The 12844-nt window shown below is 39.9% G+C and overlaps 1 protein-coding gene across 1 annotated transcript in view; it reads left to right on the top strand.

Annotated features, from left to right (window-relative positions):
• ofcc1 (orofacial cleft 1 candidate 1) overlaps positions 1-12844 on the top strand; it is a 78206-nt gene that overhangs the window by 40727 nt on the left and 24635 nt on the right. The window contains exons 18-20 of the mRNA XM_086305933.1: positions 4798-5052; positions 7098-7350; positions 7733-7896. Of these exons, the coding sequence (XP_086162059.1) occupies positions 4798-5052; positions 7098-7350; positions 7733-7896 (672 nt within the window). The remainder of the gene's footprint in view (positions 1-4797; positions 5053-7097; positions 7351-7732; positions 7897-12844) is intronic.

The following is a 12844-nucleotide window of genomic DNA, read 5'->3' as shown; positions in this document are numbered from 1 at the left end:
AGTTTTGTCAATGGAGCTCGTTTAGGGTATGTATATACTCTTTGGCAGATTTGCAAAATAAATAAATAAATAAATGTGCTTATAAAACCTCAACATGTTAAGGTAGTTTCACTTGGAAAAAAATAAAGCAAAGAAAAAAAACAAATGAGAGGAGGGAGTACGAGAGAAAGAGTGAGCACAAAGTTGTATCCGATGCATTTTTTTTTTCATGCTTTCTGATTCTTTTTTTTCCTTGTATAAATAAAAGTTCTCACAAGATGATATAAAATGACTCAATTATCTAAAAGCCTTACAGGCACAGAGAGATGCTCTGTCCAAGTTGTTATTGTGCACACACACATACACGTTCGAGGTGCTTTGGAAAATGATACCAGCTTAGAAACCAATAATTATCATTTAATACATCTTGTGGGAGCGTGTTTCTTTATGGTTTCCACTTTGTAAGCTTCGTGCATTATATTTGGCCCACCTGTGCAAAGCACTGCTTCAGTGCCAGAACTGCAATAAACATCTGTACTTCTGCATGAATAAAATTTAAAAATAAATACGTTTGTTCACATAATTGAAATGCATACACGTGAATTTTATTTACACAAACTTCTGAAACTTATTTGGCAGTTTTAGTTAATAATTCTTTATTGTGATTTTTTTGCACTCGCATTATAGATCTCCTACAGAACTAAAGAAACCACTTGCATGAAATGCAAAACAGCTTCAAGAACTTTTCAAGCTTTTCAGGATCACTTGCATTAGAGTCAAATGTCAAAATAATTATTAGTATTCAAATATAACTGATAACATCCACTTCTTTGGTTTCCAGGGACAAAAGGCAAAAAAAAAAAGTGTTAAATGAAAAGCAAGACATAAGAAGCTGGAGCAGTGATGGCTTTGGCAGCGATTCAATTGAAACAAGTAATAATCTGCTGGGGACCCGTTTTTGTGGAGTATCCAGCTGTGGGAGGCCAGGGAGTGCCTTGGTGTGTCTACTTTGTGTGTAACAGTGATTATGCAGGTGGCATGCCAGGCTAAATTAGTTAGTCTAAAGAAGCCAAAGCGCTCCCAACTACTTTTGGGTGCCAACAACTTGTAAAATGTAACAATGTTCTGACAAAATGATAGATATCTCATGCCCGGAGTGAGCAATGGCTGGTTAACATTACACAAGTATGTTTCAAAACATTGAAACAAAAAGGCCATTTAGTTTAACATCTAAAGCAAAAGAGGATTTATTACTTTTATTATTCATTTTGTTTATCATATTGTGTTTGTTTTGTTGTAATTTAAGACAGTGATGCTGGATGCTGTTGCTGGGCTGACTGACTGACTAAAGTGATATAGGTGTTTAGTCTCGCAGCTTTGGGTGTGATGCCTGTGGTATGTTTTGATTCAGCTTTGTGGACTCTAGTAGCTTAGGTCTTCCCCTCTACATGCCCCATCATAACTATCTACACTGACAGCATACTGATGCACATATACAATGCCAATCAAATTTGTGAAAGACCACTTAAAGCACAAGTTTTATTCTGGATGCTCTCACCACTTTTAAATACACAGTTATCCCCTCACTAATTGTTCTCTGAGTTACTTGCTCTCTCTTTTCTTGGCTGATAGACAGCGTTCTTTGTTTTATTCCAGTTAAACGCATTTTGCCACTACCTGTGTCTGCAACCGTCATTAGCCAGCAATGCCTCTAAGCTCTCGATGTATCACATGGGTACTGCAAACACAGGTGACAAGGCTGACATGATGACCTATAAGTTTCTTTCAGATTACCAAAAACCTTTCACCACGTTCCAAGCCCTAGCAACGCCTTAGACCTGATTGTGTAACGCACGTAGGACAGATGACAGATACACTCCTAATTCAAAACAAATGCATTATCAGCGTTCCTCAAAAATGAAATATAAACAAAGATGTGGTATCTTGAGTCCTATCTCTTGACAGAGATAATCACACTTCCATAATCACCACAACACTTATGCATCTGGGCCACTAAGAAAACAATTACATTATCTGTCAATCTCTTAAGTCTATTTTCACAGTGGGTTTTTTTTGTTTTTTTTTTGCTTTCTCTGTTTCCCCAACAGCAAACCGTTCATCGACTAGGTGGGAAAAGAAGTGTGGGAATTTAAAAACAATGCCGGTGGCCTAAATAAGAAAGTGACAGAAAATATCTTAATCCTCCGAATAAAGGGATAAGTTCAAGACTTTAAGTGGTCTGACACTGGAGGGTTTAAGCCATCGGGGCTACGCAGAGGGAATCTGCGGGTTACCTTTACTCCCTACAGCCCTGGAGCCTTCACACCATAAGTGTGCTATTTTAAATGGAACACCCCACTGTACTCCCTCCCCCATCCACCCTTCCATCTCGTATTACCCGTGCCGTCTTCAAGGTATAATGCATGTCACTACTTGCTTTTCGCTTTGTGCTATTTTTAAGAGCGTAGCGTCTGTTTGTTGTCATAGCGTACAACATTAAGGGACACCAGCCTGGGAAAACCAGTCCAGGAGATGCTTCTGACAGAAACACGCTAGTTAAATCTGATTTACAGGCCTTGGCACACTCAGGAAAGATTTGGAGTGGATGATGAGTCCTTTTGCAATATGCTTTGATGACACGGGTATGAAGAACAAACATATCAAAACTAAGATAATGAGCAAACAGCTTCTGGCCCAGATTTCACAAAAGCATTAAAACTACAATTAAAATATAGTATTATGTCCCATGCATGCCTGTTGAAATGGTTGGTTTCATCACTTGGCCACTGTGCCACATACTATCAGCCATTCAGAGGACAGGCTGTGATATTGAAATGAAACATCCTTCATCCCTGCGAGATAAAAATCCCACACGTCCGCCCGCTGCCTTCCCCTATTTTTCTGTATTATACTTTTGTAATTGGAGGTGCCATAATGAAATCAATTCAGTCGGGATAACAGATTTCACATCATGTTACCGGTTTCCTTTAGAAGGGGCCGCTTCGTGAAGACGTCTAAAAATATTCCTCTTTCATGCATCATCAATATCTTCATTACATGAAAGATGGACGTCAGATTGTGTTTGCTGTTTCTGCGCGATGCCAGTTGACAGGGTAGCATCTCGCCTGTGTCTGCGACACACTGCGTTTACAGGGATTTGGAGAGCATTTTTTGTACAACACAGTGAAGTTGCGATAAAGCTGGAAGTGCTTTTGTGGAGAAGCATGAGATGCGTTTGCTAAGACATCATCTTTCTATCTGCGTTTTAACTCCAAATCTTGTATAAAAGCACTGAATTGGATATTTTTCAGTGATAGTAAACAAAGACTTTGGCTGAATAAATATATATATTTACTCTGTGTGCATGAGCAACCAGTGGTTTCACACAGGAAACACGCAGTTTATTCGCAGTGGAGTATACTTTAGTTTAAGATCTCAAACAGAGAGCTGAGTGATAACAGACTTTCATGACACATTTAGCCCAACAGGATAAATGTTATTTCAGCCAAGCTCGAACATTTATCAGCCCAAACTCTTGACTGAGCACCTTTTTTTTTTTCAATGAATTCCAACTTTTCCCACATGTACAGCAAAATATACCACTGCTCTAAATAGCATCCACTGAGGAAACTTGATTCAACTTCAGATAATTTCACACTTCACACCTCACAGCGACGGCCAAAATTATCTCTGGGTTCGAACAAAACTATGTGAGGCTCCACATTTTCGTATTAGTAGAAGCAGGGAACACAATGCACTTGTACATTTTGATGCAAGTCTAGCCCACATTTGGTAATGGGGGTGAGAGAGCAATACAATTGATTCGGTTTTTCGTCTTTAGGCAATGTACCATTTTCCCTAGATACACACTACAAAGTGAATTCCAACTGTGCTCTGGGACACAGTGGTGAGACATGGGGATGTCCACAGGCATATGCCTTAAGTCACATTGTGTGATCCTCGCCATAGCTCTACTGTAAACACCTACTTTAAGTCTTGTTCTAATTACTATCAGGCGAATGCTAGGAGTCATCACTATCACTGCTTGTTGACATGTGCAAATTATATTGAACAAAAGTCAACGAATGTTGTAAATGCACACCTAATTTACCTATACACAAATGTGAAATGTCAGGTTTTTATGTTAGGGTATTTCCTTTCCTTTTCTTTCCTTTCCTTTCCTTTCCTTTGCTCCTGCCTCCACTGCTCCATCTGTGCACTCCTTATGAAAGGGAATAGTTGAGCAGGCCTGACAAAGGGCGGCACATAGGAGGCAGAGGTGCTGAGGGAAGCTGAGCACCGCTGAAAGGGATTCCTATCTGTTTGCGTGTCTTTGGTGTGTTAGTGAGGGGGAAAAAAAGAGAGAGCACTTGTGTATATGTTGGCAATTGTATGCGTGTGTGTGCCAGTTTGAATACTACATTTCCCTACCTTTAATGTTTACTGCATGGCTGTCGTGATGGAAATAAGCTTCTGAATAGTATGCAACAGAAAGAGGAGGAAGGATTTGCATCATTATTCAAAGTGATTGTCATAACCTCCAAATCGACTGAACAAAGTCAACACCTTTGTTCTGTTTCAGTAATCTTGCTTTATGTGGTCACCTGTGCATGAACGTTCTTATCCAGCCTGAAAGTGTGATGTAAAATTAATGAGAAAAAAAGACATTACAATGCTTTCATTGGAGGAAATCTGAGTAATGAACTCACATAATTACATACTTGAGTAATAGTATCAGTGTCTAAAAAAAAAAGAAATGCTGAAGAAAACTTCAGATAGTCATGTACAGTGTGTATGATCCTCCTCTTATGAAAACAGATCACAACTGACTGGACCTGGCTCCTGTCCTCCGTGTCTGTCTGACCGAGCGCGTCTGGCTCTCTCCATGCTGCCATCTGAGCTGGGCCTGCCGTTGCTGCGGCAACAACAACAACTGCATAGTAGCTGGCATGGCTCCGTTCAGCAGCTCGGCCTCATTATACTGCTGCTGGCTTTGATGTGGTTTCTGAGGCTCTACCTGCATTACTGCAGCCAGTGGCTCTACCTCCAGGCCATAGCAGTTCCTGTCAACAAGTGAGTTTGCTTCCTTTGATATTGCCCTGCACACACACACATGCATGGAAGAGGATCGCATGAATACACACACAGACGCGCAAAACTTTTCAAGCGCACACATTGCTGCTGACATAAATCCATTAATAAAAACGGAGGACTGACACATACCAGATAATAGTAGCATATTACCATACTGTAAATTCATTAGCATGGCCACACATAACATGACCTGAATGTAGGCTCACACACATGCGGTGTACAGTTATGGGAAAATACGATGCGGAGAGGACAACAAGCTGAGAGGATGAGGATGTGCTGTGTGTGTCTTGGTGTGTGTGTTGGCAAATGCAGGCTTGATACACCCAGATCATCTGTTTGGAATCCCCCCATTAACATTTTAACAAGACTTTCTCAATATTAACAAACCATTGCTGGGGGAGTTTGCTCACCACACAGCTTTAAGTCCCAAAAGGCTACATTATTTGGAAGGAATTTATTGTTATTATTTGGTACGCAGCATTGATAATAAACAGCAATAAGATGCCACAGAACTGTTAAATCACATTGGAATAGCATATGGTGCTGATTTAATTCATCACAATAAAAGGGCTGGCTGCAAACATGCATACAACCAGGTTTTTATTACAATAACTCAGGGGCGCAAACATCATGGAAAGTGATGGAGGAGAGCTCAGGAAGAAAAAAAAATGTGGCTGAGTGAAAAAAAAAGGAAAAAAGAATGGACTGAGGGGGCGGATAGAAAACAAAAATGTGAAAACAGAGGGGGTCAACGCTGGATGACAACTTCCACATGTCCAAATCTGCTGCTCTCCCTCCAAGCATTTCTCTCTCCATGCAATGGTCAGAGCTGATGATGCCCATTGAGAGGGAGGGAGAGAGAGACTAAGTGACAGTCAGAGCGGTTGGCATGATGACAGGCATACCTCGCTTCACCCTTATATCTCACACTCGTTCCTTTTTCTTTCTTTCTACGTCTGTGTCTGTTTGTTTTTGCATTCTCCCTTCCCATAATCCATCCTGGGACATCATTGGCCTGCAAAGAGTCCCCAACAGCAAAAGTCCCTGGCCTTCAGTGCTTCTACAGTCATCTATGAGTGCTTCATTTCTTCTCTTCTTTTCTTTTACTCACTCAAGTTACAAAGCAGTAATACACTGGTCTAAGGTACTAAACATCTTGTGTTCAGAATATCCTGAATTATAAGTAAACATATACTGTAGGCATAAGCAGTATAATATTTTTGTGCTTATTAAATATGTTTTTCAATGTAATCTGTTAAGAGAGCGATCAGAAGTAGAGTGTAGCATAAATCACATTCTTCAAGGACAGAAAAAGTATGTCAAAGTTGTACTTAACTAAATGTACTTTAATTATAGCACAAAATGTCTCTTATTTTGTGCCAAAATAATAGGAAGCATTTGAGAGAGATCTTAAGATTTTTACTTATAATTTTGTCTGGAAATATAAAAAATAACACATCAAAGTCTCTTGTCTTTACCGGTCATCCAGACAGGTAATCTCTGTTCTCTGAAATGACTTTTTGGGGCTTGAATCTCTTGAGAGATTTGCTTCAGATGAAACACCAATGGACCTCTACTGTCAGATTAATGGACAGAATCTGAGAGATGCTTGACTCTTGGAGCAAATCAGATGGAAATTAATGAGAGAAAACTGGACCCCTCCTCTCCCACCACTGGCTCTACCTCCTCCTGACTGATGGGAAGATTAAGGAACTCATGAGGCTTGCTGTAAATGGGGAGTTTAACGTACAACGGGCTTGGATAAGCTCTGCCATGTATCGGCAAAGGTGGTAATACTCTTACTTTCAGTGTCCTTTGCATCTTTAGTGTCTTTTATGATAGTAATAGGTATAAAGGTTTTCTTAACAACAGTCAGTCATAATGCCATCAAAGTCATTTGAGTGAATTAGCCACAAATACTATAACACAGTATATGGAGTTGCTGGAAACAGCTGCCCTTGAGCTGCAAAGCATCACAAGCACAAATATGGTACACATATATTGACACTTTCCTCTCATACCAGATTCCACTTCCACGCACACACGGTGGACCTCGTGTACCAGAGTTCTTTACTCCACACCCGGGAGGAGCTGGCAATGGTGGTGGTGGGTCCCCTGACCTTGAACGCAATAACGTTCCTGCTGGTTCTGATCAGATGGGGCTGTCAACAGATATTTGGCTCACTCCCTTCCTTCACGTCAAAGTTTATCATGGCTCAGGGAGTGTGGACAGTCCTCGACCCCCTGGCAGTCTTTGCAGTGGACGCCATCCTCGGGGTAAGTCACTTAAAAATAACTTGGACACTTGTGCACTTTAAATAGGAGTTCACTTTATCTTGGCAAAGTGACTTTAGATTACAAAAAAAAGAGTGCAGAGAGGGTGAGAAGCAAAATGTGCAAGGTTGGATGGGTGTCTTTTTTGGCAGCGGGTTAGATGTGTAAGGTGACTGAAATGGATTGGACATTTCTTGCTGCAGTTTCATGTAGGCAGCAACTTAAACGTAAAAAGGGAGAGAAAACGTTGTTATATTTTGACTTTTGAAATATGTGAAAGAAAATCCGTGAACTGTCTTGTGATCTTCATTTAGAAAAAGAGATTTTCTGCATCCACAGTTATAGGAAACTACTTATTATTTATTTTTAATCCTTGTCTCCTTAGCGCCTCTCCTACAGTCCTGACACACCAGTGGGGGATGCTGCCAAGCTTTATTGGCACTTCTATCAAGCTGACAAATCAGGTGCAGCGGGGGTGATCATCACTCTCTTCCTCTATGCTGTCGTTTTTCTCCTTTCCATCACCATCCTTTCCATGTACCTGCTCAGGTGAGCTACACAGTTAGAATACCAAATATAGCAAGAAAACAATTACATTATCTTAAACACAAAATGTTTTGAAGCAACTGGCATTAACATTAAAATAAATCTCAAATATTTTCTTGTTATTTTAGAGATAAAATGAATGTATTTTTGAATGTTAATTTGTTTCTGTTTTCGGTATGCTCCTAGTATATAATATGTACAATAAACGTATTTAATACTTGCTGGCTTGGTTTAAGTCAACCATCTACAAGAACTTTGTTTTGAATCTGAAAACAAGTTATATCACTTGTTAATGCCACTTGTATCTGTGGCATTAAATACAAAGTATCTTTATGAGACACCCACAAATAAGTCTGCCTTAAATTCTGTTTCAGGGGCTACATGTAGGTCAATCTGATCTCAAGTGAGCTGGGACAATAAAACCACTGCAGTAAAACCTATAACACCCCCGCAACCCACAGCACACAAATGCACAACCAGCCCTTAATCGTCCAAACCTTACCTCCTCCCCATTTAGTAAATCAGAACGATGACATTTTGAAATTGGTTTCTTTGGGTCTCAGTCACACCGGCCTAGAGACAGGTAAGTGATCTCCTGACAACCTCTATTTTCGAGGGAAACATTGTTAACAAGTGGTTAAGAAGTGGTTGCTAAAGTTTCTGCATTAAAAATCTCTTTATGATTGCTTCGGTTGCTAGTAATCACACGGCTAAAATACAGCTAGCAACTAGCTGTGGCCACCTATAGTTGGAAGTCAGCTACCTGCCTACAAACACTGGCCAACTGCTCCTCGAGGAGTAGTGAAACTTGATTGCAACTTGCAAACTGCAGGTGGAAACAGCAATCTGCTAGCAACAAAACAATCATGAAGATGTTTCTTGTGTAGGACTGTATACCTCTTCTTGAACAGCAACTTCCAGCAACCACTTGCTAACCGGAAATACACATTTTTCTTTAAGGACTAGAGGTTGACAGGGGTTGTTGGCTAGTCTCCAGGCCTTATTAAACGCAGACTACTTTAGGCCCGGAAGTAGGATTCGTCACGTCATCACTTAACGACTGGATAGTATAGCACCAGTTAATAATAATACAGTATATCTAAATGTTACTATCCTGCTTGTTCCACCCTTCATCAAGTATTTATTCACCTTTTCTGTCCACAAAAAAACTGTAAACAAAAAAAAATCTAAAATATAAACAGATGTTGATGTAATTTATTTTGAATTTATAGTTGCAGGGAATTGCTGATGGAGTTATGCATCAAAGGCTCACATACACAAGCATACACAAACTTATTAAACACAGAATCAGGAATATACACACGCACCACACAGCTAGATTGCCTGAACATACCATTCGCTGCAATTCACTGGAAAATGGAAATCATTTCTAATTCAAACGTTAGATGTGTTTTGATATAGCGTGAATATGGAACCCCCTTACTTTATCCGATTAGGCTGGGTGTTTTGCATGGTTGGGATCACTGCAGGTTTCATACATATTGAAAAGGACGGCGTGCGGATGGTGATGAACACACATACTCTATCTTAATGCACTGTGTGTTCCACTCATGTCTTGCAGATTGAGGTCAGCCATGTTGAAACATTTGGTTGCTAGCCTGCATTGTGATTTGGCAACTCGGATGGCTTTTTCATGTCATCTATAGACCTTTTGCTGATTAGTTCGAAAGCCCAGGCAAAACAAACACTGCTCTTTCTCAAACATTCAAAGGCATTTGATTTGACAGACTTTTTGCAATATAGGACTCACTTTAAAGGCAGGCAGGTGATAAATTACTGAATAGTGTAACTCAGTATTCATCCAAGGTGTGTTCTCTCACTCTAACATACGACCAAATTCCATTAATAGCTTAAAATGTAAGAAAGCGCCTATTGAATTAATCAGTTTGAGATTGGCAGCCAAGGAGATGGTGCCATCTAATTTCAGTGAGCGAGACGCTTATCGGGATCAGACTAAATGGACAATATTAAAACAGCAGCCGGGAATAATGACTTCTGCCACTCAGCAGCCACACGGGTTTGTACTGAATGTAGGCCACGAGGCTGAAGCAAGGCTGATAATTTTATGGGTTACAATTTCCTATTGGCTACAAGGAAGGGGCTCTGACACAGACCATGACCTATTTCTAAAAAATATGCTCCAGGCCGTATGTATAGATAGAATGGACTGTTATCCTTTTTTCTTAATTACATTTAGGAAGCTTTTATTCACTGCCTGCAAAAATACACGTAAAATACCTCTGTATTCTTTGACCCTTTATGGAAACCAAAATGAGCAGCTATAAAAGTAGTAGTGTAGTGGTAGTTCCATCAACATTTTTGCAAGACTGTAAAAGAAAAAAAAACTTTGTTTGTTTCAGTTACTGCAAGTGTCTACTTCATCAGTGTCTTTATCAGTTTTCCTTCTTCATTAGAAGAGGTTTGCAAGTTTGTTTTTGATGGAACAAGATAAGAAGGTATCTTTGTTTGCACTGAATCCTTCTGTTCCATTAAATTTAGTTTGATAGGATCCTTTAAAATAAATCACACATTCTGTAAATTGAGAAATACAGTTTAAGCTACTTTTGACTGCTCCTTTGTTCACTAAGGGTTTCCACAGTGGGTATCTCTGCATGTTTGATTGAGCAGTTTTCACACTGAATGCCTTTCTTGATGCAACCCCAAAGGGATTTGTGTCACCTCCCATCTTTTGCTTGCTAGGCAAATGTGTAAACCACTACACTACAGAGCAACCAAAGTGAGAAAAACCTTTGGGTGAGATAATACTAACATATACGTTAGAAAGACAAATCATTTGTGTTTTATTCTCTGACCCTTTCATCCACTGACATCAACTCGTGAACCTTGTGCTTAAACAAAGACCTGCCACGAGCCTTGTCATCCAGATCACAACCTACATGGTAAAGAATTACATACTTAAATTCAGGCCTTTTCCACACCAAAGAAATTAGCCCGTTTTGAAGCTCGGAGATGCAAAGATGGTGAATTCCTCCAAGAGAGAAACCGCATAAATGAATGAGAAGCACAATTCAAGTGTAGGATTAAAATGAATGCATGCTATTCCTGTGTCTGAGGTCAAGATTCTACAAACATCCCACTCCCAAGAGCAATGGGGAATGATGCTGAGTTCAAAGCTCCGTACCAGCTTCTTGTATAAATCCTTGCCTCCTTGATGTTGGTTTTATTTGAGAGTTGATTACCCTCTGACAGGCTAGAATCTCTGTGGAAGGGCACAAGGTCTGTTGGTTTTGATGGTCAGCCAAGACATTTGTTTACAGACATGGTGTTTCTTTTTAGGGGTTGGCTGCATGTGGCAAACGAAAAATAGCATTTTGGTGATGCGTACTCATGTGCAGGTATGAATCAATATGCCTTCTGCTGGGCAGAAAATTTTCTTGTGACTCAAGCCGGGCTCTCCAGATGCATCTGCAACCAGCACGTCCACTGTATCTGCCATCTTTGAAGCACAGCATTAACACTGAAGAACATCCCAGGATCCGACTCCCACACATTAATATTTGTGCAACCACGCAGACACCCAGCCAAACTCAGACATTTCTACACTCAGCTTGTGTCCACAAAATACTTCCCACTCACAGGCCAATTTGTTTGATTCCTTTTGCTGTTTCAATTGATGTATTAGACTTTTATAGAGCATCCAACCCAGCTGTCAGAATAAAAAGTTGGCCCTGTGCATTTCTGCAAGCTGCAGATCCACACAACGTCTGTGTTCTGGAACCAAAAATAGGTTTCATATGAACTTTTCTAGGTATGTGTGAATAAAGGTGATGTTTCAAATGCTCTTGGAACTTTTGAGGGCATATACTGCAGTAACCTATGAAATAACAAACGTATATATTTAATTACGCACCGCATTTTACATGTTTCTGCAACAGTGGAAACATTTTTTGGTTCACCATCCTCCAGCCTCCATTTCTCATAGGTGCACTTGTTTACAACCAGCGACCATGATTTAATGAACGCAATTAATATTCTTAATAACAAACTAAGAAAAAAAAAAGATTGGTTCTTGGTGGCAATGAAACAAGCAACATGTTCTCATACGTCAGTGGTAAAGCAGGTTAATTGCCAGTGACTCCTAAATTGATATACATACGTGTTTGTAGAAATAACATAAACGAGTAATTTCACTCATTAGTTGTGTTTGTGTTATAATGCTTCAGTAAAGTCTGATGATTTAAGGCGTAAATCTGAGTAAAAAGTCTTTGTTGCTTTTGCAGCTTTGCCAGTAAAGGTTTCTAGGCTGCATCAGTCAGGTTCTTGTATTTCTCTGTGTGTTTAGTCTCATAATGGCAATTTTAAATGTAATTCTTAAACACAGCAATGTGCTCGACAAAAACTAAGGACATAGCTTTACTGACTTCAGTAAATAAATACTTAGAAGTCCGTGGCCTGTCAAAAACTCCACATTCATTCTGCATCAGTCATTCTTTTTTTTTTGCCGTGATCTGACATTTCTCATCACTGTCTGCTCCAGTGCATTTACAGTGAAGCTATATCCCCTTGCAGACATGTATGTACATACATAGAGAAATCCTCTTCAAAATATTTCCAATAAAAAAGAGTGTTTAATGGGTGAAATAGGAAAAACAACATGATGCATGTATTTACATTTGAATCCGATTGACCAAACATGGGCTGGTCAGGGACAACCAAAGGGCCAGGTGTGGCTTTACAATGCTAGGTCTGTGGTGGGCAGTACAGTTACCGCTGTATACTTTATTGGCCATCATTCATTCCCTGTCATTGGGAAGTTCCCATTCCCTTCTGTGTTTCTTTAATATCTGCTGTATTTGCAGGCTAAGTACCCTCATATAGCAAGTCGCCATTTTTTAAATCTCGTACCTCTGTTGGGCATATTCTCATGTGCTCAAAGAGCTTCTTATCAGTCTTGAGTTGCCACCAGCAA

Source organism: Aulonocara sp. 'chitande type north' Nkhata Bay, linkage group LG9 (assembly GCF_057382095.1).
Source record: "Aulonocara sp. 'chitande type north' Nkhata Bay isolate Kocher_YH1m ecotype deep benthic linkage group LG9, A_spYH_male_GT1.1, whole genome shotgun sequence".
In the NCBI taxonomy this organism is placed as follows: domain Eukaryota; kingdom Metazoa; phylum Chordata; class Actinopteri; order Cichliformes; family Cichlidae; genus Aulonocara; species Aulonocara sp. 'chitande type north' Nkhata Bay.
The sequence above is the reverse complement of the archived record's forward strand: the minus strand, read 5'-3'. Positions and strand labels throughout refer to the sequence as shown.